The sequence below is a fragment of the Scyliorhinus torazame genome, chromosome 14, assembly GCF_047496885.1.
Source record: "Scyliorhinus torazame isolate Kashiwa2021f chromosome 14, sScyTor2.1, whole genome shotgun sequence".
Classification (NCBI taxonomy): domain Eukaryota; kingdom Metazoa; phylum Chordata; class Chondrichthyes; order Carcharhiniformes; family Scyliorhinidae; genus Scyliorhinus; species Scyliorhinus torazame.
This window is the reverse complement of record NC_092720.1, coordinates 209,886,603-209,913,608: the sequence shown is the minus strand read 5'-3', so window position 1 is coordinate 209,913,608 and position 27,006 is coordinate 209,886,603. Positions and strand designations below refer to the sequence as shown.

The 27,006-nt window shown below is 47.0% G+C and overlaps 1 protein-coding gene across 4 annotated transcripts in view; it reads right to left on the bottom strand.

Annotated features, from left to right (window-relative positions):
- Positions 1 to 2,546: 2,546 nt before the first annotated feature.
- Positions 2,547 to 27,006, bottom strand: part of LOC140390443 (zinc-binding protein A33-like) — a 59,386-nt gene continuing 34,926 nt past the window's right edge. For 3 of the 4 annotated variants that reach the window (XM_072475586.1, XM_072475588.1, XM_072475584.1), the window contains 4 exons: positions 9,178 to 9,216; positions 9,029 to 9,051; positions 8,814 to 8,929; positions 2,547 to 4,948 (listed from right to left, as the gene is read on the bottom strand). In XM_072475586.1, coding sequence (XP_072331687.1) covers positions 4,398 to 4,948; positions 8,814 to 8,929; positions 9,029 to 9,051; positions 9,178 to 9,216 — 729 coding nt within the window. In that variant the 3' untranslated portion in view covers positions 2,547 to 4,397. The remainder of the gene's footprint in view (positions 4,949 to 8,813; positions 8,930 to 9,028; positions 9,052 to 9,177; positions 9,217 to 27,006) is intronic. The other variant, XM_072475585.1, reaches the window with a different exon arrangement.

Below are 27,006 nucleotides of genomic sequence, written 5' to 3'. Positions count from 1 at the left end.
GCGCCAGTATGTCCTTTCTCAGGTAAGGAGAACAAAACTGAAAACAATACTCCAGGCGTGGTCTCACTAACACCTTATACAATTGCAGCATAACCTCCCTAGTCTTAAACTCCATCCCTCTAGCAATGAAGGACAACATTCCATTTGCCTTCTTAATCACCGGTTGCACCTGTAAACCAACTTTTTGCGACACATGCTCCAGCACACCCAGGTCTCTCTGCACAGCAGCATGTTTTAATATTTTATCATTTAAATAATAATCCCTTTTGCTGTTATTCCTACCAAAATGGATAACCTCGCATTTGTCAACATTGTATTCCATCTGCCAGACCCTAGCCCATTCATTTAACCTATTCAAATCCCTCTGCAAACTTCCAGTATCCTCAGCACTTTTTTCTTTACCACTCACCTTAGTGTCGTCTGCAAACTTGGACACATTGCCCTTGGTTCCCAACTCCAAATCATCTATGTAAATTGTGAACAATTGTGGGCACCACAAGCTGACGGACACCACTAGCTACTGATTGCCAACCAGAGAAACACCGATTAATCCCCACTATTTGCTTTCTATTAATTAACCAATTCTCTATCCATGCTACTACTTTACCCTCAATGCCATGCATCTTTATCTTATGCAGCAACCTTTTGAGTGGCACCTTGTCAAAGGCTTTCTGGAAATCCAGATATACCACATCCATTGGCTCCCCGTTGTCTACCGCACTGGTAATGTCCTCAAAAAATTCCACTAAATTAGTTAGGCACGACCTACCCTTTATGAACCCATGCTGTGTCTGCCCAATGGGACAATTTCCATCCAGGTGCCTCGCTATTTCTTCCTTGATGATAGATTCCAGCATCTTCCCTACTACCGAAGTTAAGCTCACTGGCCTATAATTACCCACTTTCTGCCTACCTCCTTTTTTAAACAGTGGTGTCACGTTTGCTAATTTCCAATCCGTCGGGACCACCCCATCTTTGTTTCATCTTTCCCCATATGGCAGACCCTCCAAACCCAGGATCATCCTAATAAACCTCCTTTGTACTGCATCCAATGATGAGAAAACATTCTGAAATAAGGGAAGCAAAACTCTACACAATATTCTTTTATTTGAAAAACATTTAATTGAGGCATTTCTATATATACAACCATAAAACATTCAAACACAACAACCATAGATTTTCACAGTAATCTCATTGCAGTGTTAATGTAATCCTACTTGTGACAATAAAGATTATTATATATTATATTGAAAATGCAAGCAAACAGAATACAAATAATCATAATAAGTAAATGACTAACATCTCCCCATCCCACCTCCCGCTCCCCAGCTCCCCTATCTCCTTTTTCAAACCGCCACCCCCACCCCCACCTCACTGCTGACATCTTAACTATTTTCAAAGAAGTCGATGAACGGCTTCCACTTCCGGGCAAACCCCTCCACAGACCCTCTCAAGGTGACCTTTACCTTCTCCAGCCTGAGGAACTCTGCCACGTCGCTCACCCACATCCCTGGTTTCAGTGGTCTCACCATTCCAATAAGAGCCGTCTACGGGCTACCAGGGAGGCAAAGGCCAAAACGTTGGCCTCTCTCGCCCCCCTGGACTCCCGGGTCTTCTGACACTCCAAAGATCGCCACGTCTGGACTCAGAACCACCTTCACCTTCAAGACCTCTGACATAACATCGGCGAACACCCGCCAGAATCTCCCAAGCTTCAGACATGCCCAGAACACGGGGATATGATTCTCAGGCCTCCACCCCTTCAGAAAACCTGCTCATTCTGGCCACCGTCATATGTGCCCTATGAACCACTTTAAACTGAATAATGCTAAGCCCAGCACACAAAGAGGATGCATTTAATCTCCTCAAAGCCTCCTCCCACAGCCCAGCCTCCACTTCCCTCCCTAACTCTTCCTCCCACTGATGCTTCACTGCCAGAATCTCTTTATAAATTTTCAAAACTCTACCCTCACCTACTCCTGTTTTTGGAGTAGGGGCAGAAATCCGTGGGGCAGAAAGGTCGGCATCTGCTTCCTGACAAAATTCCTCACCTGTAAATCCATTCCCGGTGGGCAACTCAAACTCCTCCATCAACCCCTCCAAGCTCGAGAAGCTGCCCCCCACGAATAGATCTCGAAACCGCTCAATCCCTGCCCGTTGCCACCCCTGAAACCCCCCATCCAGCTCCCCCCGAGAAACCTATGATTCCCGCAGATCAGTGCCCAAACCAAGGCCTCCTCCAGCCTCAGGTGCTGCCGCCACTGTCCCCACACCCTCAGGGCCACCACCACAATCGGGCTTGTGGAGTACCTGGCTGGCGAGAACGGTAGCGGAGTTGTCAACATTGCCCCTAAGCTCGAGTCCTTACAAGAGGCTGACCCCACCCGCACTACCCACTTCCTCACAATGGCTACATTCGCCGGCCAGTAATAATTCATCAAGTTTGGAAGAGCCAGCCGAGCCCCCCCCTTCCTCCCCCCTCCCCTCATCGATCCCCCTCCAGCAGCACCTTCTTCACCCACCCAACCCACCCAAACAAACCCCGATATCAATGCATCCACCCCCCTAAAAACACCTTTGGGATGAAGATTGGGAGATTCTGAAACACAAATAAAAACCTTGGGAGAATCATCATCTTCACCAATTGCACCCGTCCCACAACAGGAGCACATCTCACCTCCTAAAATCCCCGTTCATATATTCCACCAACCGAGCCAGATTCAGCTTGTGCAGCTACTCCCATGCCCGCACCACCTGAATGTCCAACTACCGAAAGCTCTCCCCCACTACTCTAAATGGCAACTCCCCCAGCCTCCTCTCCTGCCCCCTCGTTTTTATCGGAAACACATCCCTCTTCACCGTATTTAATTTGGACCCTGAGAACCGACCAGATTCTTCCAATATGCTCATAATCCCCTCAATAACTTCCAGTGTTTGATATATAGAGCAGTAAATCATCTGCATACAATGAGAGCCTATGTCCACCCCCCTGCATTATCCCCTGCCAGTCCCTTGATGCTTTCAGTGCCATTGCAAATGGCTCCATAGCCAAGCCAAAGAGCAATGGGGAGAGTGGCCGTTCCCTGCCTTGTTCCCCGGTGCAAATCTGAAATACTCCCAACTCACCCGGTTCGTTCGCACACTCGCTGTTGGCTCCGACAACTCCTTTCGCCTAAAACCACTTCTGGAGCATGAATCCATCCGCCGGTGGAATAAGCTCTTCCTCCATCACTCCTACACCTTTTTTCATCAAAACATCCGCCCATTAAGCGGGGAAATGTGCGACTACTCACACCATGGCCAAGACCGGAAGTCAACTCTACAATATATTCTAAATGTGGCTTCACGAGTAAAGTAGCAGTAACATATTTAACTTTTATACTCCAGCCCCCTTGAAATAAACGGCAACATTCTATTTGCCTTCTCTGTTACCTTCTGCACCTGTATGCTAGCTGTCTGGCTTTCTGGGTTTCTTGAACAAAGATCCCCAAGTCTCTTTGTGCTCCAGCTTCCTGCAGTCGCCCTGCTTTGAAATGATAATCCACTTTTCCATTCTCTCTTCCAAAATGAACAATCTCATATTTTTCTACATTGAATTGCTTTTGCCAATGTTCTGCCCACTTACTTAAGATGTCAAATTCTTTCTGGAAGATAGTTATATCCTCCTTACCTTTGTATTATCCGTAAATTTCTACCCACTGAATTTTTATTCTGATCATTCCAGCTGCTCCCATTTGATTCACTTCCATTTGGTTCCCTTTTCGCTAATTGCTTTCTTCGGGTATAATTTGTTGCTCCGGGTCTCCAATGCTTTTTTGTCTCATGCCCTACCCACTGTCACCCTGGTTCAATTCACCTGCCCCGCTTCATTCAGCTTCCCAGCTGGAGTCTCTGGTTCTGTTGGTGTATTTCATCTCAAAATGTAATTGTTTTCTGTTGTTAAGGAATGGGTTAAGGAACTTTCCAATTAGATGTCTCATTGATCCAATAATTGGCACTGATATGTAAAGAGGCTATAGGTGGCCTTGGGAGCTTGTGATGTAATGTTAGAGTTTGGAGCTGAGTGTGTTCAATGAAAAATTAAGGTGTTTGGAAAAAGGAGCAGGACTCTTGACTCTTTGCTCAACAGCAGCCAGAGGCGAACATCTGTCTCCGCTTCCAATTATTATAGATGTTCTTGAGCTTTTAACTCACTTTTAAAGGGTTTCTGAAACAGTCAACACAAGTTTGTTCCACTGCACCAATTAAAGAAAAAAAACATCCCAATGAAACTTTGTCAAGTGGTTGACTTCAGGATACATTTGAACCATCCGCACCTCCTATGGCTGAGACCCATATCCAGCAATTTAGAGCCGGCAGGACGCAGGGAAACAGTGTGAAATTATGGGATGGATCTGTCAGTGACCTCTAATCCCGCAGATTGTCAGCGGTGCTGAATTTTCTCCGGCATCATTGGATCCCGGATGGAAGATGGGAAAGATTCTCTCAGTGAAAGTGTGGGTGAAAGTGTGGAGATGGGACATGTTGTCCGCATTGTAAAATGACACCTGTCCCCCCTCATAGTCCAGGAAAACCCCGATCTTCCCGGGATTCACACTCAGGGTGAGGGGTGTATCAGTGGGTGAGGTGTTGGCCACGTAACCTTCCCCGTGCTCCAGACACACAATCCAGTATCCGGACTCTGGGCTTGGGTGGAATATCCATTTTCTGTTCACAGATTCTCGGGCCACTCCCAGCCGCCAAGACGTCTTGTCCCCCACCTCCACCTCCAAGTAATGTCTTCCTGACATGAATCCCTCCATTCCCAGGACAAAGGGCCAGGGGTTAAATCTCACTGAGATGTCACGGAGCGGCGGCCGTTTGTCTCCGAGTCTCACACTGGTCCGGTCCTCAGACAGGCTGAGCCGGGGATTCGCTGTGTTCGGATCCAGAGTCAGAGAGGCTGGAGCTGGGGGAAAGTTAAAATAACACAAGTCAGAGGTTTTGTTTCTTGCGATGATTTATTCAAACAGTTTCATTTAAAAAATGCCATTCGGGCTCTGGACTGTACTCGCGGAATCAGTTGTCATTGGACGACCGAGTTATCTGGTTTTAGTTATGATTCATCGCTGCAGTGTTGGGGGAGGGGTGCGCAGAGAGTAGCAGAGAAGCCAAGGGAAATACTGCATGGTGGAGGAGGTCTGTACTGGGCATGAGGTACAGGTCAAACTAGAAACATATATTCTTAAATCATGGCTGGCCATCCCTTGCCCTTTAAAGAGATATCCAATCCATTCCTGCATCCTTGCTTTTAATTCTAATGGAAAATACTTCCATCATCCTTTGAGACTGCACGAGGATCTATGCAGCCTCTGTCTCATTGCCCCAGAGTTCGGGAAGGGCCTTTGTTATAACCTGCCTGCTTACCATTGGCTAGGGACTAATGGCAATCCCACAATCCTTTGGGAGTATGAGCTTCCCCAATGAGGGGGGTGGAGAAATCATTAGCAGATTCTCTACATAAATGAAGCTGGCCAGATTGGAGCCGGCTAGAGGAGAGTGAGCAGCAAGGGAGTTGCTGCTGCTGTATATAATATATATATATGTTATTGTAAATGTTATTTCTTTCTATCCTTCAACTCGTGCTGGATTCTTCGTGGCCCTTACAAAAGCCTTTTAAAATATCATTGAATCATTGGTAGATATTGTTTGAGGGGGAATTGTGTGCTGGGGAACAGCAGAAACTGATAGCCAAGTTCCGCACACGATTCCAAATAAATCTGTGAGACTTTAAACTGGTGTTGTAAGACTTCTTACTGTGCCCATCCCAGTCTGACGCCAGCATCTCCACATCACATGCTGGGAAATGATTTTGTATGAGGCTCCGCTGAATATTCATTCTATTAACTTCAGTGGATATTAATATCGGGCACAGTGTAACATAATTTACTTTCTGTAATTCTGTTTGATACCCAAGATGAATTTTACCAAGCCATCTCGACCTGGAGATCTGACCCACAAACTACTAATTTGTGCTTCTGAGATGGAGTGAAGGGGACGAGGGATTGGGGTGTGATTGCGGAAATCCAGAAACAGGAGGAAATAGAGGAGCAAAGAAAAATGCAAAAGAAAACTCAATGAGGAGTGGAGCTAAATTTATTTTAAAATATTAGCAAATGAAATGGATAAAAGAATGAGAGATGAAATTAGGTCAGTGAGAAAAAGAAGGAAAGTATACAGTTGACCGTTGGAATTAAACAATGATAATAATTGTCACGAGTAGGCTTCAATGAAGTTACTGTGAAAAGCCCCTAGTCCCTAAGTAGCAAACAATGTGGGGGAAGAGGAGAACTAAAAATAATTCATGATGGAAAACTAGAAACGTGGGAATAAGATAGTAAAAATATTGGGGGGAAAAGCCGCGGTCACAGGCCGAGCTGGGAAACAACAAGCAAAAAGAACAAGAGACAATCCCCAAATTCAGAGAACATAGAACATGTCGTGCAGAAGGAGGCCATTCAGCCCATCGAATCTGCACCGACCCACTTAAGCCTTCACTTCCACCCTATCCCCGTAACCCAATAATCCTTCCTAAATGTTTTGGACACTAAGGGCAATTTAGCATGGCCAATCCACCTAACCTGCACATCTTTGGACTGTGGAAGGAAGCCGGAGCACCCGGAGGAAACCCACGCAGACACTGGGAGAACGTGCAGTCTCCGCACAGACAGTGACCCAGCAGGGAATCGAACCTGGGACCCTGGCGCTGTGAAGCCACAGTGCTATCTATTTGTGCTACCGTGCTGCCCAATGCCAACAGAGGATTATTCATATTCTATTGGAATCTACATAAGGCAAGGTCCAGGCTTTCTCCCTGAAAGAAGCCCAGATTGTGATATTGGACCAAAAGGACGTGTCCAAATATTCTCTCTCCAGACATCAGAGACTGAACCCTGCCTTCCGGCATGATTAACAATCCAAGTCCTACCTCTGGGCTCAGCTCATCTTCTCTGATCCCTATTGTAGGAAATGCACCAGAAAATTTCAGAGTCAATTAACCTCACTATGGAGCCTTCTGATATAAACCACGAAAGTAGAGTTAACTGGCACCCAATGTCACACAATGTGACTATCAAGAATATTCCTCCATAACAAGTACCTCTATTTATGGGGCGATTTTAGCAAACCAAAACTTTTCAAGGCAGTGCCTGCAAAGGTTATGAATAACCAAAAGAGAAAATGCTGGAAAATGTCATCAGGTCTGGCAACATTTGTAGGTGGAGAAAAGAGCTAATTTTTCGAGTCCAGGTGACCCTTTGTCAAAGCTAAGGTTTTATCCAAGGTTATGAATAACATTAACCACAAGACACATTGATATTTGGGCTCGTCAACAAAACCTTGCTGAGTGGTAAAATGTATTTCAAAAAGGGGAGAGACACAGAGGTTTAGGGAAGGAACTGAAGCGTTTAGGGCCCAAATTGAAAAAAAATTCAGTCTCACAATTTCTTATTTATTGACAATAACTGGAGTGAAAATCAGGGGCAATGGACCTGAAATGTTTGCATAAGCGTCTATTGTGTAATGCCCTGCTAGTCCGCGCTCGCTCAGGATTTATGAACTGAATTTGGTCATGAACATTAGCATGGCATACAGGGCTGCAAATTATCTGATTCTGCATTAAACAGCTACCAAAGAAAGGCTGCATTTGGTGGGAAGAGTGCAGAGTTGGTAACACTTTCTACATATTACAATTGAGATTTCACTTCTTTCGTCCGCGAAAGGATTTCCGCATCCCTGCCTTTCACCTTCCTGCACAGGACCCAATTGCCCTTGAAGTGAGTGTTTTGGTGTCTATTTCGGAGTCAGTCACATTGCTGTGGAGTGACTTGTAGGTCAGACCAGGTAAGCCAAATGGGGTTTTAAACAACAATTGGCAATGGTTTCATCACTGAGCATCATTGGACTTTTCAGGTGGGATTTGAATACAGGTCCCCGAGAGCATGATGCTGAACCTCTGGATTACCAGCCCAGGGGCACTGCCACTACGCTATTTAGGTTATTAGAATTATTGCTGCTGTTCCTCTCTGTTTAGGATCTTGAATACTTCAATATTGTCACCACAAACCTCCTCTAATTCGTGGTGGTGGTGAGGGGTGGGGGGTTACACTCAGTTTTTTCAGCCCCTCTCTTTCCTAGTGTGGCCAGTCTCACTCACATTAGTTTAGATTATGAAGACACATGAGGAACAGGAGAGGTATGCTGAGCAAAATGTTCCCCAGGTCTCCAGATTGGGTCAGGCTCATCTCTCCAAATTCCATTTCACAGACTGAGATTGTGCTGTGTGTGTTTTATATACATTCTTCGCGATGTTGTCCATCCCTCATTGACCATGATGGCAACCACGTTACTCTGGATCTGTCGGAGAAAGGAACCATAAGCTGACCTGAAGGACATGAGTGAACGTAATGGTTTTGATGATAATCGTGGTCATCGTTAATGGGATTAGTTTTCAACTCTTGCCTCTTAGATTATTTTTAATTGAATTAAATTACCCAGCTATCGCCATGGGTTTGACCCCGTCATTCCCACAGTATTTCCAGGGCCTCTGCCTTCTCAATCCCATGACTTTACCACTGTGCAAGCGCCTATCCTTTGAATCACAGGTCTGATTGTTTCAAGTATCCAGAAGTATTTACGGAATGCAAAATAAGGGAATCAAGGCCTGCCGGGAATTAACAATTGACAATGGGAACGTTTAATCTGGGGCCTTGAAGCCAATTTATGTTCTCCTCATCTGGATTCATATCTCAAGAAGAAAGATGTAAACGTTTTACCCGGATCAATGTTCAGAATCATTTCTCTCCACGTTATGTACTGTAAGGGGCCTTTGAACTTTCCAATGGGCAGGGCCGCATCTGCGACAGAGAGCAATTGTGCATCCACACTAATCCTGCAAGCATTAAACAGTTCCTGTTATAGATTAAGTGCAAGCAATTATCTGAGCTTTTTGGTTCAACAGTTTAGAGTTTGAGTGAAGTGCAAATGTTACCTTTTCTTCTCCCAAGCTCCTTCCTGAAAGATATAAAACACACACATCTGAGTTAACAGCAGAAAATACATCGAGCAATCATCAGTTTCTTAATATCTGAATTTTCATCAGCATATAGAGAGGTTCTAACTGCTCTTTGTGATATTTACCTGGAACGTTGACTTGGATTCAGGGTCACATTTCAATAGCTGCGGGAGACACAAAACATGACAATGTAATGGGATATTATAGCTATGACTGAAACATGGCTAAGGGAGGGGCAGGACTGGCAGCTCAATGTTCCGGGGTACAGATGCTATAGAAAGGATAGAACAGGAGGTAAGAGAGGAGGGGGAGTGGCGTTTTTGATTAGGGAGAACATCACGGCAGTACTTTGAGGGGATATATCCGAGGGTTCGCCCACTGAGTCTATATGGGTGGAACTGAAAAATAAGAAGGGAGAGATCACCTTGGTAGGACTGTACTACAGGCCCCCAAATAGTCAGCGGGAAATTGAGGAGCAAATATGTCAGGAGATTACAGATAGCTGCAAGAATAATAGGGTGGTAGTAGTAGGGGACTTTAACTTTCACAACATTGACTGGGACAGCCATAGCATTAGGGGCTTGGATGGAGGGAAATTTGTTGAGTGTATTCAGGAGGAATTTCTCATTCAGTATGTGGATGGACCGACTAGAGAGGGGGCAAAACTTGACCTCGTCTTGGGAAATAAGGAAGGGCAAGTGACAGAAGTGCTAGTGAGGGATCACTTTGGGACAAGTGACCATAATTCCATTAGTTTTAAGATAGCTATGGAGAATGATAGGTCTGGCCCAAGAGTTAAAATTCTTAATTGGGGCAAGGCCAATTTTGATGGTATCAGACAGGAACTTGCAGAGGTAGATTGGGGGAGACTATTGGCAGGCAAAGGGACGGCTGGTAAATGGGAGGCTTTTAAAAATGTGTTAACCAGGGTGCAGGGTAAGCACATTCCCTTTAGAGTGAAGGGCAAGGCTGGTAGAAGTAGGGAACCCTGGATGACTCGAGATATTGAGACTCTGGTCAAAAAGAAGGAGGAGGCATATGACGTACATAAGCAACTGGGATCAAGTAGATCCCTTGAAGAGTATAGAGATTGTCGAAATAGAGTTAAGAGGGAAATCAGGAGGGCAAAAAGGGGACATGAAATTGCTTTGGCAAATAATGCAAGGGAGAATCCAAAGAGATTCTACAGATACATAAAGGGGAAAAGAGTAACTCGGGACAGAGTCGGGCCTCTTAAGGATCAACAAGAACATCTATGTGCAGAGCCACAAGAGTTGGGTGAGACCCTGAATGAATATTTCTCATCGGTATTCACGGTGGAGAAAGGCATGGATGTTAGGAAACTAAGGGAAATAAATAGTGATGTCTTGAGAAGTGTGCATATTACAGAGGAGGAGGTGCTGGAAGTCTTAAAGCGCATCAAGGTAGATAAATCCCCGGGACCTGATGAAATGTATCCCAGGATGTTGTGGGAGGCTAGGGAGGAAATTGCGGGTCCCCTAACCGAGATATTTGAATCATCGGCAGCCACAGGTGAGGTGCCTGAAGATTGGAGAGTGGCGAATGTTGTGCCCTTGTTTAAGAAGGGCAGCAGGGAAAAGCCTGGGAACTACAGACCGGTGAGCCTAACGTCTGTAGTAGGTAAGTTGCTAGAAGGTATTCTGAGAGACAGGATCTACAAGCATTTAGAGAGGCAAGGACTGATTTGGGGCAGTCAGCATGGCTTTGTGCGTGGAAAATCATGTCTCACAAATTTGATTGAGTTTTTTGAGGGAGTGACCAAGAAGGTAGATGAGGGCAGTGCAGTAGACGTTGTCTACATGGACTTTAGCAAAGCCTTTGACAAGGTACCGCATGGTAGGTTGTTGCAGAAGGTTAAAGCTCACGGGATCCAGGGTGAGGTTGCCAATTGGATTCAAAATTGGCTGGACGACAGAAGGCAGAGGGTGGTTGTAGAGGGTTGTTTTTCAAACTGGAGGCCTGTGACCAGTGGTGTGCCTCAGGGATTGGTGCTGGGTCCACTGTTATTTGTGATTTATATTAATGATTTGGATGAGAATTTAGGAGGCATGGTTAGTAAGTTTGCAGATGACACCAAGATTGGTGGCACAGTGGATAGTGAAGAAGGTTATCTAGGATTGCAACGGGATCTTCATCAATTAGGCCAGTGGGCCGACGAATGGCAGATGGAGTTTAATTTAGATAAATGTGAGGTGATGCATTTTGGCAGATCGAATCAGGCCAGGACCTACTCAGTTAATGGTATGGCGTTGGGGAGAGTTATAGAACAAAGAGATCTAGGAGTACAGGTTCATAGCTCCTTGAAGATGGAGTCGCAGGTGGACAGGGTGGTGAAGAAGGCATTCGGCATGCTTGGTTTCATTGGTCAGAACATTGAATACAGGAGTTGGGAGTCTTGTTGAAGTTGTACAAGACATTGGTACGGCCACACTTGGAATACTGTGTGCAGTTCTGGTCACCCTATTATAGAAAGGATATTATTAAACTAGAAAGAGTGCAGAAAAGATTTACTAGGATGTTGCCGGGACTTGATGGTTTGAGTTATAAGGAGAGGCTGGATAGACTGGGACTTTTTTCCCTGGAGCGTAGGAGGCTTAGGGGTGATCTTATAGAGGTCTATAAAATAATGAGGGGCATAGATAAGGTAGATAGTCAACATCTTTTCCCAAAGGTAGGGGAGTCTAAAACTAGAGGGCATAGGTTTAAGGTGAGAGGGGAGAGATTCAGAAGGGCCCAGAGGGGCAATTTCTTCACTCAGAGGGTAGTGAGTGTCTGGAATGGGCTGCCAGAGGTAGTAGTAGAGGCGGGTACAATTGTGTCTTTCAAAAAGCATTTAGATAGTTACATGGGTAAGATGGGTATAGAGGGTTATGGGCCAAGTGCGGGCAACTGGGACTAGCTTAATGGTAAAAACTGGGCGGCATGGACTGGTTGGGCTGAAGGGCCTGTTTCCATGCTGTAAACTTCTATGATTCTATGATTCTAATCAGCGCAGAATGCAGGGGCATAGATGGTGAAATGGAATCTTAACGCAGAGAACTGTGCAATGATACCTTTTTAAAGGGTGTATGAGGGGAGGCATTTTAAATGAAATGAACAAGTTCACAGGGGTTGCAGGACCAAGGAGACCTGGATCACTTGCACAGATCTTGATAGGGTAAATTGATGAACTTCTCAATTATAATTTGTGTTGGGTTTGTAATTAGATTCAACAATGACAACCACAAGGAGGTTCTTGTGCAACAACAACAACAGCAGCAGTCAGAGTGGTGGCACCACTCTGTTGTTTAGCAGGGAGGGTCAAAGCACAGAACAGCGGTATTTCTAGGGGACTCTATAGTAAAAGGCACAGATAGTTGCTTCAGTGGTATTGAAAGAGACTCCAGGGCGGTATGCTGCCTCCCTGGTGCCAGGTTCGAGGATGTCCCTGAATGGGCATGGATAATTCTAAAGAGAGGGTGAACAGCCAGAGGACGTGGTACACATTGGTGTTGACGCCATAGGCAGGAAGAGTAAATCATAGAATCATAGAATTTACAGTGCAGAAGGAGGCATTCAGCCCATCGAGCCTTCATTGGCCCTTGGAAAGAACACCCTGCTTAAGCCCACACCTCCACCCAATCCCCATAACCCAGGAACCCCACCTAACCTTTTTGACATGAAGGGGCAATTTAGCATGGCCAATCCACCTAACCTGCACATCTTTGGACTGTGGGAGGAAACCAGAGCACCCAGAGAAAACCCACGTAGACACGGGAAGGAAGTGCAAACTAAACACCGACAGTCACCCGAGGCTGGAATGGAACACGGATCTCTGGAGCTCTGAGTCAGCAATGCTAACCACTGTCCCACTGTGACGAAGCCCTTCAGGGGATGTTCAGAGAGTTAGGTTGTTAGTTTTTTTAAAAAACACCTCTAGGGTTGTAATGTTAGGATTACTACCTGTGCCATGTGCCACTGATGTTAGGGATAAGAAGATAGTGCGGCTAAACATGTGGCTAAAGTGCAGGTGTAGGAAGGATGGTTTCAGATACCTAGGGCATTGGGATCTCTTCTGGAACAGGAGGCCTGTATAAGAAGGATGGATTGCACCTAAACTGGAGGGGCTCCAATATCCTGGCCGGAGGTTTGCTAGCGTCACTTGTAAGGGTTTAAACTGGTGTGACAGGGTGGTGGGAATCCGAGCAGTAGGTCAGCAGGTGAAGTAACTGAGGGAGATCGAATAATAATCTTTATTAGTGTCACAAGTAGGCTTACAGTAACACTGCAATGAAGTTACCGTGTAAATCCCCGAGTCCCACACTCCAGTGCCTATTTGGGTACACTGAGGGAGAATTCAGAATGTCCAATTCACCTAACAGCACGTCTTTCAGGATCTAGAAACTGAGGCCAGTAAGACTAAGAGGAAGAGCAGGCAGGGAGAAGTTGCTGAACAGAGCGGAACTGGTGGCCTGAACTGCATTTATTTCAACGCGAGAAATATAACAGGTAAGGCAGATGTACTTAGAGCTTGGATTAGTACTTGGAACTATGATGTTGTTGTTATTACAGAGACTTGGTTGAGGGAAGGACAGGATTGGCAACTAAACATTCCAGGATTTAGATGCTTCAGGTGGGATAGAGGGGGATGTAAAATGGGTGGGGAAGTTGCATTACTGGGTAAAGAAATTTAATAACTGTATTGAGGGAGGAAACCTCGGAGTGCTCATGCAGCGAGGTAACACGGGGAGAGCTGATGAATAGGAAGGGTACTGTCACAATATTGAGGGTTTACAGGCTGATTTTGGTTGTGATGGGCTATTTTACCTTCCCCTATATTGACTGGGACTCATTTGGGCTTGGATGGGGCAGAATTTGTAAGAAGCATTCAAGAGGGTTTCTTGAAACAATATGTAAATAGTCCAACTAGGGAAGGGGTCATGGTGGAACTGGTATTGGGGAATGAGCCCGGCCAGGTGATTGAAGTTTCAGTAGGGGAGCATTTCGAGAATAGTGACCATGATTCAGTACGTTTTAAGATATTCATGGATAAGAGCAGTCCTCAGGTGAAGGTGCTAAATTGGGAGAAGGCTAATTACAAACATTTTAGGCACGATCTGAATAATTTTGATTGAGGGGCGGCTTTTTAAAAAAAAATGTTTTTATTCTTCATTTTCACATTTTCATTCAAAATTTACACCCCACCCACAAACAGTAAATGGTAACAAATACAAAATCAATCCCCTTAACAATAACAACGATCCCATCCTCCGACCACCCCAAACAACGGCCCACCTGTCAATATATGCATCCAATAAAACAAACCCTCCCACGGTGGCAACAAAAAACAAAGGAGAAAAAGAAAAAGGAGTCTGGGACCGCCCATGGTCACCATTGACCTATACAGTCTACTCCCCCTCCCCCCCTACATTCAACGCCATCCAACCTCCGAAAGAGTACCGTACATGATACCCAAGAGTTGTACACTCCCCCCCCCCAGTCTCCAACTCCTCCCGTCCACTGCCTCTTGTAAAACTCCTCCCCCCAACCTCGGTTCCTTCCCCCCAATTTTCCACCCCGGCTCGACCACTCGGACCCTGTTCTGCCAGGCTCCGGTGGCCGCAGCCCCTCCCCCCACCTCACTCCCGTTCACTGACCGGCTTAAATCGGCCAGCGTGGAGGCCCCCGCCCGGGTCCCTTTCCCCCTTGCCCGGCCCTAGGAAATCCCAGAAATCCCCTTTTAGCACACAAACCCCGCATATCCACCTACACCCCAAAGAGCCCTCATTTCGAGTGAAAGTCCCATCACTTCCCTTGTCCAAAATATATACAACATTGGTTCCTTTAGCCCATACACCCGCACGCAGTTATACAAAAAAGAAGAAAATACAGTCAGGAGGTCACATCGGCACATGGCCATTTCTCAATTTCTCAGTTCTGCCACAGTCCTTCTGCCTTCGCAAACTCCTCCGCTGCTTCTGCCGTTCCAAAATAAAAGTCCCTGAGCTTGTAAGTCACCCTCAGCTTCGCTGGATATACAATGCCGCACTGCACCTTGCTAATGTACAGTGCCCTCTTCACCCGGTTGAAGGCAGCCCGCCTCCTCGCCAGCTCCACCGTAAAGTCCTGGTATACACGGATACCAGCTCCAGCCCACTGCACCACCCGCTTCTGCTTGGCCCAGCTCAGGACCTTCTCCTTCACACTGCACCTACGGAAGCACAGAGTCACTACCCTTGGCGGCTCACTCGCCATTGGTACAGGCCTCCACGACCGATGTGCCCGATCCAGTTCATATCGGGAGGGATCCTCCCCCTCCCCCAATAGTTTCACCAGCATCGCGGCAAAATACTCAATCGGCCTCGGTCCTTCAACTCCTTCGGGCAGCACCACAATCCTCAAATTCTGTCGCCTGGATCTGTTTTCCAGGTCTTCCATTTTTCCTCTCAGATCCTTGTTAATGTCCGTCACCTTCTGCATCTCCTTCCCCATCGAGGCAAGTTGATCACCGTGCTGCAATAATGTCTCCTTCACTTCCTTCAGCGCCTCCCCTTGCTCTCGCACCTCCGCCACTGCGCTCGCCACTGCCATCACCGGGAAAATCGCCTCCTCCACCAGCGCACTCAAAACCTCTCTCATCTCCTTCCTCATTGTCTCCATGTATCTTGTAAACTGCCTTTCGAATTCCGCAGCCATCACCTTAGTTATTTCTTCAGCCGTAAGCAATGAGGCCTCCACTGGTGCTCCAGCCTCCATTTTCCTTAGTGACCCCACGGTGACCTTTCCACTCCCCGACGGACCTTCAGCTGTTTTCTTTATGGACGATTTTTTGCTTACCCTCGACATTCTTCTTCACTGTGCCTTTACTGTTTCTTCCTGCTTTTGCCGCCTCCGTGGACCCTGGGACCGGGCTTAAAGCCCCGAAAATGCCGTTCCCGAATGGGAGCCCTCCATTGTGCGGCCGCCTCCCGCCCGCTGTCACCGGAAGTCCGAGGGGGGGGGGGGGGGGGGGGGGGCTTTTTTGAGAGTAAATCAACATCTGACATGTGGGCGTCTTTCAAAAATCAGTTGATTAGAATTCACATATTCCTGTGAGGATGAAGGATAAGTATGGCAAATTTTGGGAACTTTGGATAATGAGGAATATTGTGAGTCTAGGCAAAAAGAAAAAGGAAACATTCATAAGGTCTAGAAGACTGAGAACAGATGAAGCCCTTGAAGAATATAAAGAATGTAGGTTGGAACTTAAGCAAGGAATTAGGAGGGCTAAAACGGGTCATGAAAGGTCCTCAGCAAACATGACTAAGGAGAATCCCAAGGCATTTTATGCATAGATAAAGAGCAACAGGGTATCCAGTGAAAGGGTTGGCTCACTCAAGGACAGGGGAGGAAGACTATGCGTGGCGCTAGAGGAAATGAGTGAGGTACTAAATGAGTACTTTGCATCAGTATTCATCAAAGAGAAGAGTTTGGTGGATGATGGGTCTAGGGAAGGATGTGTAGCTATTCTGGGTAATCTAGATATCAAAAAGGAGGAGGTGTTGGGTGTCTTAAAAGGCATTAAGGTAGATGAGTCCCCAGGGCCAGATAGGAGCTACCTCAGAATACTGAGGGAGGCAAGGGAGGAAATTGCTGGGGCAATGTGTCATGTGACATGTTTGCTGAGGACCTTTCATGACCTCTTTTAGCCCTCCTAACCCCTTGCTTAAGTTCCTTCCTACATTCTTTATATTCTTCAAGGGCTTCATCTGTTCTCAGTCTTCTAGACCTTATGAATGTTTCCTTTTTCTTTTTGCCTAGACTCACAATTAAGAAATTATTTTTTTGCTTTAAAGAATACTTTTCCATTTCTGCTGTACCACACCTGTAGAGTGGGCCGTGTGCTCCCCATACCGCAATCTATTAAAAGTTGTGGGTCAGGTGAACTCCATGATACACTTTGGGGTTTTCTAAACCCTGGCCCATAACAAATGACAGAAATGTTTGTATCCTCATTGGCTACAGGTGAGGTCCCAGAGGACTGGAGAATAGCCAATGTTGTTTCTTTGTTTAAGTAGGTAGCAGGGATAATCCAGGAAATTATAGGCCGGTGAGCCTTACATCAGTGCTAGGGAAATTATTGGAACAGATGCTTAGCGACAGGGTTTACTCACATTTAGGAAAAAATGGACTTATTAGCGATAGGTTTTGTGAAGGGGAGGTCGTGTTTCACTAACGTGATCGAGTTTTTTGAGGAAGCGATTAAGATTATTGATGGTAGGGAAGTGGATGTGTCTACATTGACTTCAGTAAAGCCTTTGACAAGGTTCCTCATGGCAGACTGGTACAAAAGGCGAAGACACACAGGATCAAATGTGAGATGGCAAGATGGATACAGAACTTGCTCAGTCATAGATGACAGAGGGTAGCAGTGGAAGGGTGCTTTCCTGAATGGAAGGCTGTGCCGAGTGATGTTCTGCAGGGAACAGTGCTGGGACTTTTGTTGTTCGGAGTATATATAAATGATTTATAGGAAAATCTGGCTTGTCTGATTAGTAAGTTTTTGGACGACACAAAGATTGATGGAATTGTGGATAGTGTAGAGGATTGTCAGAGGATACAGCAGTATGTAGATCAGCAGGAGACTCAGGCAGAGAAATGGCAGATGGAGTTTAATCCGGACAAATATGAGGTAATGTATTTTGGAAGGTCTAATACAGGTGAGAATTATACAGTAAATGGCAGAACCCTTAGGAGTATTAACAAGCAGAGGGATCTGGGCATACAGGTCCACAGATCACTGAAAGTGGCAATGTAGGTGGATAAGGCAGTCAAGAAGGCGTATGGCATACTTGCTTTCATTGGTCAGGGCATTGAGTATAAAAATGGCAAGTCATGCTGCAGCTATGGAACCTTGGTTAGGCCACATTTGGAACATTGCATACAATCCTGGTCGCCACATTATCAGAAAGATGTGAATGCTTTGGAGAGGGTACAGAATAAGCTTACCAGAATGTTGCCTGGTCTGGAGGGTATTAGCTATGTGGAGAGGCTGGATCAACTTGGAATGTTTTCACTGAAACGATGGAGGTTGAAGGGCGACCTGATGGAGGTGTACAAAATTATGTGTGGCATGGACACATTGGATAGTCAGATGGTTTTTCCCAGGGGGGAAATGTCAATTGCTTCGGGACATACTTTTAAGGTGCAAGGCTTAAGTTTAGAGGAAATGTACAAGGCAAGTTTTTCACATTGAGATTGTAAATACCCGAGGCACGCTGCCAGGAAGCAGATACGATAGCGGCATTTAAGAGGTATCTTAACGAATACATGGATAGGATGGGAACAGACAGATACGGACCCCGGAAGTGCAGAAGGTTTTAGTTTGGACAGGCATTATCATCAGCGCAGGCCTGGAGGGCTGAAGGGCTTGCTTCTGTGCTGCACTGTCCTTTGCTCTCTTAAAGCTTTATAAATGACTAGATAGGCCTCAGGTGAAATAATTGGATTGATTTAGGATTTATGTTTCAGGGAGGATGTTCAGGAATGAAGAAGGTGGGGACTTCCGGGTGCGGCGATGACCAGCTGAGTCGCACGTTTCGGCAGCTCCCTGTGAAACGGACTTTTGGGCTCTTGATAGGAGCCCCAACGGCAATTTTGACGGCTAAAAACACTGCGGTAAACCAGAAGGGAATCCCCCCTGGATACGGATGGAAAAAGGAGGAGAGAGTGGCCAGGTTGCAGTGGATCCTTTAGAACAGCGGCAAGGAAGGCAAGCAAAAACCAAGATGGCGTCGGAAGGTGGCAGTTTAACATGGGGCCCTGAACAACAAGAGTTCTTGAAATGCTGTGTGGAAGAGATCAAAAAGGAAATGAAGAAAGAGCTGTTGGCCCCGATACTACAGGCGATCGAAGGGCTAAAGGAGGAACAAAAGACCCAGGAGCGGGAGCTTCGGGTCGTGAAGGCAAAGGCAGCCGAGAATGAGGACGATATACAGGGCCTGGTGGTGAAGACGGAGACGCAGGAGGCACATCAGAAACGATGTGTGGAAAGGTTGGAGGCACTGGAAAACAACGCAAGGAGGAACAACCTGAGGATTCTTGGTCTTCCTGAAGGTGTGGAGGGAGCGGACATCGGGGCATATGTGAGCACGATGCTGCACTCGTTAATGGGAGCGGAGGCCCCGGCGGGTCCGTTGGAGGTGGAGGGAGCATACCGAGTGATGGCGCGAGGACCGAGAGCAGGAGAAATTCCCAGGGCCATAGTGGTGAGATTCCTCCGTTTTAAGGATAGAGAAATGGTCCTTAGATGGGCGAAGAAAACTCGGAGCAGTAAATGGGAGAACGCGGTGATCCGCGTTTATCAAGACTGGAGTGCGGAGGTGGCGAGAAGGAGGGCGAGCTTTAATCGGGCCAAGGCGGTGCTTCATAAAAAGAAGATAAAATTTGGAATGCTGCAACCGGCAAGACTGTGGGTCACATATCGAGGGAGGCACCACTACTTTGAGACGGCGGATGAAGCGTGGACTTTTATTGTGGAAGAAAAACTGGAATGAGCGGGTTATTAAAAAGAACGTTCGAACAAAGTGGTGGGGTGAATGTGGGGGGCAAAGAGGGGTTTTATGTACTAATCCTGCGATGTGGTAACTTTTCTCTCTCCCACAGGTGGTGATGGGGGGAGGAGGGGAGGTGGAGGATATGGGGCGTTGGCCATTAGGGGCGGGGCCAAGGGAGAAGCGCGGGCTTGGTTCCCGTGCTATGATAATCATGGCGGGAATAGAGAAGCAGGAAGGAGGGGGCGTCGCACGGTGCGAGCCGAGGTCACGGGGGGAAGCCGAGGTCAGCCAGAGTTTGCTGACTTCTGGGAGCAACATGGGGGGAGTAATTATGCTAGCGGGGGATCTAGCGGGGGGGGTGGGAGGGGAGAATTACTGGGTTGCTGCTGCTGGGGAGAGGGGGGAGCGGGTATGGGAGAGGATGGGCGGGGGGGCACCGCCTGGGGGAGATACAGCTGCGTGGGAACCGGGTGAGGAGCTGGAAAAAGGTGATGGCTAATCGACAAGGGGGGGGGGTAGGAAGCCCCCCAACTCGGCTGATCACGTGGAACGTGAGAGGGCTGAACGGGCCGAGAAAGAGGGCACGGGTACTCGCACACCTTAAGAAACTTAAGGCAGATGTGGTTATGTTACAGGAAACGCACCTGAAACTGATAGACCAGGTTAGGCTACGCAAAGGATGGGTGGGGCAGGTGTTCCATTCGGGGCTAGATGCGAAAAACAGCGGGGTGGCTATATTAGTGGGGAAGCGGGTAATGTTCGAGGCAAAGACTATAGTGGCGGATAACGGGGGCAGATACGTGATGGTGAGTGGCAAACTACAGGGGGAGACGGTGGTTTTGGTAAACGTATATGCCCCGAACTGGGATGATGCCAATTTTATGAGGCGGATGCTAGGACGCATTCCGGACCTAGAGATGGGAAAGCTGATAATGGGGGGAGATTTTAATACGGTGTTGGAACCAGGGCTGGATAGGTCGAAGTCCAGGACTGGAAGGAGGCCGGCAGCAGCCAAGGTACTTAAAGATTTTATGGAGCAGATGGGAGGTGTAGACCCGTGGAGATTTAGCAGACCTAGGAGTAAGGAGTTCTCGTTTTTCTCCTATGTCCATAAAGTCTACTCGCGAACAGACTTTTTTGTGCTGGGTAGGGCATTGATCCCGAAGGTGAGGGGAACGGAGTATACGGCTATAGCCATTTCGGATCACGCTCCACACTGGGTGGACTTGGAGATAGGGGAGGAAACAGGAGGGCGCCCACCCTGGAGAATGGACATGGGACTAATGGCAGATGAGGGGGTGTGTCTAAGGGTGAGGGGGTGCATTGAAAAGTACTTGGAACTCAATGATAATGGGGAGGTCCAGGTGGGAGTGGTCTGGGAGGCGTTGAAGGCGGTGGTTAGAGGGGAGCTGATATCAATAAGGGCACATAAAGGGAAGCAGGAGAGTAAGGAACGGGAGCGGTTGCTGCAAGAACTTTTGAGGGTGGACAGACAATATGCGGAAGCACCGGAGGAGGGACTGTACAGGGAAAGGCAAAGGCTACATGTAGAATTTGACTTGCTGACTACAGGCACTGCAGAGGCACAATGGAGGAAGGCACAGGGTGTACAGTACGAATATGGGGAGAAGGCGAGCAGGTTGCTGGCACACCAATTGAGGAAAAGGGGAGCAGCGAGGGAAATAGGGGGAGTGAGGGATGAGGAAGGAGAGATGGAGCGGGGAGCGGAGAGAGTGAATGGAGTGTTCAAGACATTTTATAAAAAATTATATGAAGCTCAACCCCCGGATGGGAGGGAGAGAATGATGGGCTTCTTGGATCGGCTGGAATTTCCCAAGGTGGAAGAGCAGGAAAGGGTGGGACTGGGAGCACAGATCGAGGTAGAAGAAGTGGTGAAAGGAATTAGGAGCATGCAGGCGGGAAAGGCCCCGGGACCGGATGGATTCCCAGTCGAATTCTATAGAAAATATGTGGACTTGCTCGCCCCGGTACTGACGAGGACCTTTAATGAGGCAAAGGAAAGGGGACAACTGCCCCCGACTATGTCTGAAGCAACGATATCGCTTCTCTTAAAGAAGGAAAAGGACCCGCTACAATGCGGGTCCTATAGACCTATTTCCCTCCTAAATGTAGATGCCAAGGTCCTGGCCAAGGTAATGGCAATAAGAATAGAGGAATGTGTCCCGGGGGTGGTCCACGAGGACCAAACTGGGTTTGTGAAGGGGAGACAGCTGAACACGAATATACGGAGGTTGTTAGGGGTAATGATGATGGCCCCACCAGAGGGAGAAACGGAGATAGTAGTGGCGATGGATGCCGAGAAAGCATTTGATAGAGTGGAGTGGGATTATTTGTGGGAGGTGTTGAGGAGATTTGGTTTTGGAGAGGGGTATGTTAGATGGGTGCAGCTGTTGTATAGGGCCCCAGTGGCGAGCGTGGTCACGAATGGACGGGGATCTGCATATTTTCGGCTCCATAGAGGGACAAGGCAGGGATGCCCTCTGTCCCCATTATTGTTTGCACTGGCGATTGAGCCCCTGGCGATAGCTTTGAGGGGTTCCAAGAAGTGGAGGGGAGTACTTAGGGGAGGAGAAGAGCACCGGGTATCTTTGTATGCGGACGATTTGCTACTATACGTGGCGGACCTGGCGGAGGGGATGCCAGAAATAATGCGGATACTTGGGGAGTTTGGGGATTTTTCAGGGTATAAATTGAACATGGGGAAAAGTGAGTTGTTTGTGGTGCATCCAGGGGAGCAGAGTAGAGAAATAGAGGACCTACCGTTGAGGAAGGTAACAAGGGACTTTCGTTACCTGGGGATCCAGATAGCTAAGAATTGGGGCACATTGCATAGGTTAAATTTAACGCGGTTGGTGGAACAGATGGAGGAGGATTTCAAGAGATGGGATATGGTATCCCTGTCAATGGCAGGGAGGGTGCAGGCGGTTAAGATGGTGGTCCTCCCGAGATTCCTTTTTGTGTTTCAGTGCCTCCCGGTGGTGATCACGAAGGCTTTTTTTAAAAGGATTGAAAAGAGCATCATGGGTTTTGTGTGGGCCGGGAAGACCCCGAGAGTGAGGAAGGGATTCTTACAGCGTAGCAGGGATTGGGGGGGGCTGGCACTACCGAGCCTAAGTGAGTATTATTGGGCCGCTAATATTTCAATGGTGAGTAAGTGGATGGGAGAGGAGGAGGGAGCGGCGTGGAAGAGATTAGAGAGGGCGTCCTGTCGGGGGACTAGCCTACAGGCTATGGTGACAGCCCCATTGCCGTTCTCACCGAGGAACTACACCACAAGCCCGGTGGTGGTGGCTACACTGAAGATTTGGGGACAGTGGAGACGGCATAGGGGAAAGACTGGAGCCTTGGGGGGGTCCCCGATAAGAAACAACCATAGGTTTGCCCCGGGGGGAATGGATGGGGGATATGGAATGTGGCAAAGAGCAGGAATAACGCAACTGAAAGATCTGTTTGTGGATGGGAAGTTCGCGAGTCTGGGAGCGCTGACCGAGAAATATGGGTTGCCCCAAGGGAATGCATTCAGGTATATGCAACTGAGGGCTTTTGCGAGGCAACAGGTGAGGGAATTCCCGCAGCTCCCGACACAAGAGGTGCAGGACAGAGTGATCTCAAAGACATGGGTGGGGGATGGTAAGGTGTCAGATATATATCGGGAAATGAGGGACGAAGGGGAGACTATGGTAGATGAACTAAAAGGGAAATGGGAAGAAGAGCTGGGGGAGGAGATCGAGGAGGGGCTGTGGGCAGATGCCCTAAGCAGGGTAAACTCGTCGTCCTCATGTGCCAGGCTAAGCCTGATTCAGTTTAAGGTATTACACAGGGCACATATGACTGGAGCACGGCTCAGTAAATTTTTTGGGGTGGAGGATAGGTGTGCGAGGTGCTCGAGAAGCCCAGCGAATCATACACATATGTTTTGGTCATGCCCGGCACTACAGGGGTTTTGGATGGGGGTGACAAAGGTGCTTTCAAAAGTAGTAGGAGTCCGGGTCGAACCAAGCTGGGGGTTGTCTATATTTGGGGTTGCACAAGAGCCGGGAGTGCAGGAGGCGAGAGAGGCCGATGTTTTGGCCTTTGCGTCCCTAGTAGCCCGGCGCAGGATATTGCTAATGTGGAAAGAAGCCAAGCCCCCGGGGGTGGAGACCTGGATAAATGACATGGCGGGGTTTATAAAGCTAGAGCGGATTAAGTTCGTCCTAAGGGGGTCGGCTCAAGGGTTCACCAGGCGGTGGCAACCGTTCGTCGAATACCTCGCAGAAAGATAGACGGAATGGGAAAAAGAAGGCAGCAGCAGCGGCCCAGGATCGGGGGGGGGGGGGGGGGAGAGGAACCAGAAGGACTCTCAGGGTTGTTAATATATACTGTATAATATGTATAGGTCGTTGCTACAGATAATTATATATTGGACTGTTAAATTATATTTTTGGAGAGTGTTACTTGTGACAAGGCAGTTGCCAATTAGGGCTAGTTTTCATTTTTGTTATTTATTATTTATTCATTTTTTGTTTATAAAATAGGTCATTGTTATTTGTGTTGTTATAATATTGTGTAAAGGATGCACAATGTACTGTGTTGGTTGACCAAAAATTTTCAATAAAATATTTAATTAAAAAAAAATTAATGAAGAAGGTGCAGAGGGATCGACCAGAATGGAGTAAGCAATAATGGACTTCAGTTATAGAAAGTTCACTTCAGACAGGTTAATAACATAACTAATAGGGGTGTGGAGAAACTGCCGTGTTTTAACAGAGCAGATACAAAGAAACATTCGCCTCCGGCAGAAATCCTGACTGGAGGACAAAACTTTAATAATTGGTAAAAAGCCAGAGAAGACTTTTTAACAAATAAGTTGTGATAATCTAGAATGCACTCAACAAAAGGGCAGTGGAAACATAATTACAGGTTTCAGTACATTTCAAAAGGAACTAGGTACTTTTAAAAGGAAAGATCGAGTGAGTTGGATATGTTAGATAATCCTTTCAAAGAACCAATGCAAATGGACCAATTTGCCTGTTACTGTGTTTAGGTTTCTATGTTTGTCTTTAGTTTTAAAATCAGATTTGTCTATCAGAGAATGTAATTGAATGCTAGCTCCACTCTCAAACAGGTATTGGCTGTACCATAAACACAAAACACACAACATAAAGTTGTAACAATTAGAATGCCAAAGAAAATATCAAACTATTCTATAACATGGAACTAATTACAAATCACAACAACGCATTCACAGCAGCGGCTTCATGTCTTGTCCTATTCCAAAATTGTGTCCGTTCCTCATTTCAACCCCATTAGTCAGGTTTCCATACCTGCCCCAGCACCAAATAAGGCGGATATTAAAGTAACAAATTACATTGCGTGTGACTATGGTAAACTATCGCCCCATACACTTCTATTGTTGTCCACATCATTATTTTGTGATGTACCTTCTCTATCACACGCAGATGGTTGGAAATTATCTCGCCTCATTCCATTCCTATCTATTAACTCAGCCAATGACGGTTTGAAAAAATAATTCTTTCGGGAAATTGTTTGTTGCCGACAAGGTTGGAATATATTTCCCATCCCTAATTTTCTTTGAGCTGAGAGGCTTGCCAGATCATCACAGACGGCAGTTAAGAGTCAACCGCAATGTTGTGGACCTGGAGTTACATGTAGCCCAGACCAGATGACGAAGGCAGACTTCCCCCGAAGGATATCAGTGAATGAGATGGGTTTTAATAATAGATAACAAATGAATGGCCACCGCTGTTGAGGTTAGCTTTATATTGTAAATAAATTCTACCAGCTGCCATGGAGTGATGAGAACATTAGTTTAGACCTCTAGTCCAGGATCTTTCAAACTCAGAATTGCGACCCACTGGTGTCGGGAGGGTAGGGGACCGATTGGTTGCAGCGTTCCCGATCGTGGAAGAAGTTCCCAATGACTGTACCCGGCTTTTAAGAATGCTGCCGCGATTAGTTGTAACATTTGAGGGGTGGCACGCGTGAGGCTTGGCTGTGTGCTGGTCACCATGTGACCATGGGGGATGGGCACAGGAGCAGACGGGTGTCTCTGTGGGCGCACGGTGCCAATAATGGTGGCCCCATCTTGGAGCTCCGCTCTGGTGCTCGTCCTTTGTGCGCTGCTTGGCTGCTTGGCTCATCCATCACCACCGATCGGCAGAATGCGACTTGTGGCTCCGTGGTCAAGCTGTTCAACATCGGCACACCACCGCTCGCACTCCCAAAACGTGAAGTACTGGTTAGGAAGTGGTCAGCAGTCTGAGAATGGGGTGGATGCAGTTACTGGACACTGAGAGGGAAGCTGGGCCAGGTTTGTCAGCGAGGAATACCGATCAAGGAGGCCAGTCAATACGGCTGACACATGAATGAAATGAAAATCCCTTATTGTCACAAGTACGCTTCAAATGAAGTTACTGTGAAAAGCCCCTAGTCGCCACATTCCGGCGCCTGTTCGGGGAGGCTGGTACGGGAAATATATATAAACACTGGAAGAAACCTACAGTCATCACTTTATGTCACCACTCTGGAATCCAGTAAGTAAGTGCCTGTGGTGAGAATGGAGAAGAAGATGACTTGGATGTTTGGATGGTGCAATGCAGTGGAACCAGTAAGAAATATTTGACATTGTATGTGTTTGACAAGTTACTTCATCCCATCTAAGCTCACAGTTTGTAAAGTTAAAAACAAGATTGTACTTTTACCTATACTTGTTTAAATCTCTAAACAAATGGGTCTTCATTTGAAACAAAGTTTGTGTGTAAATGTAAAAACTGAAATTGTTTTAATTTTCAGTTGTAAAAAGTCATAAACTTGGAATAATCAGGTATTGGAAGTAAAGTTTCAAATGAAAACAAAATGCCTGCTGCGGCCAGCCTTTTAATGTGAACCATGGAGTCTTTCCGCCCGAGGCAGCAGCAGAGAGAAGGTCACGCGCCCACAACATAACCTAGTGCCACACACCATATACGTCACTGCTTTGGCCGTGAAATCATGGAGGAGCGATTCCTCCATTTTGTAGATGCTCGCAAGCAAGCCACAGGACTGTGTGGAGAACTGAAGATGAATTATTTTGTAAAAAGGACGAGAGAGCCAGAGACACAAACAGGCCAGAATCTCACAATTGAATCTGCTGGAGAGAGCTTCTCAGGAGACTCCACATCAGGACAAAGCAGCACTGGTGTGAACTGTATCCAGAGCTCCATGAGTTGTAAAACCCTTTCATCCACCCCCTCAGCCCAAACTTTACTTTCTTGATGTTAAGAACTTCAGCAGGTCCCCCCAGTATGCCGAGGCACAGGGTGGAGAAGTCGACCTTCACCGCAACTGAATCAGCCTTCGGGTGATTAGCGAGGTGAAGGCTAAGACATCTGCCTCCGCACCCGCTTCCAACCCCGG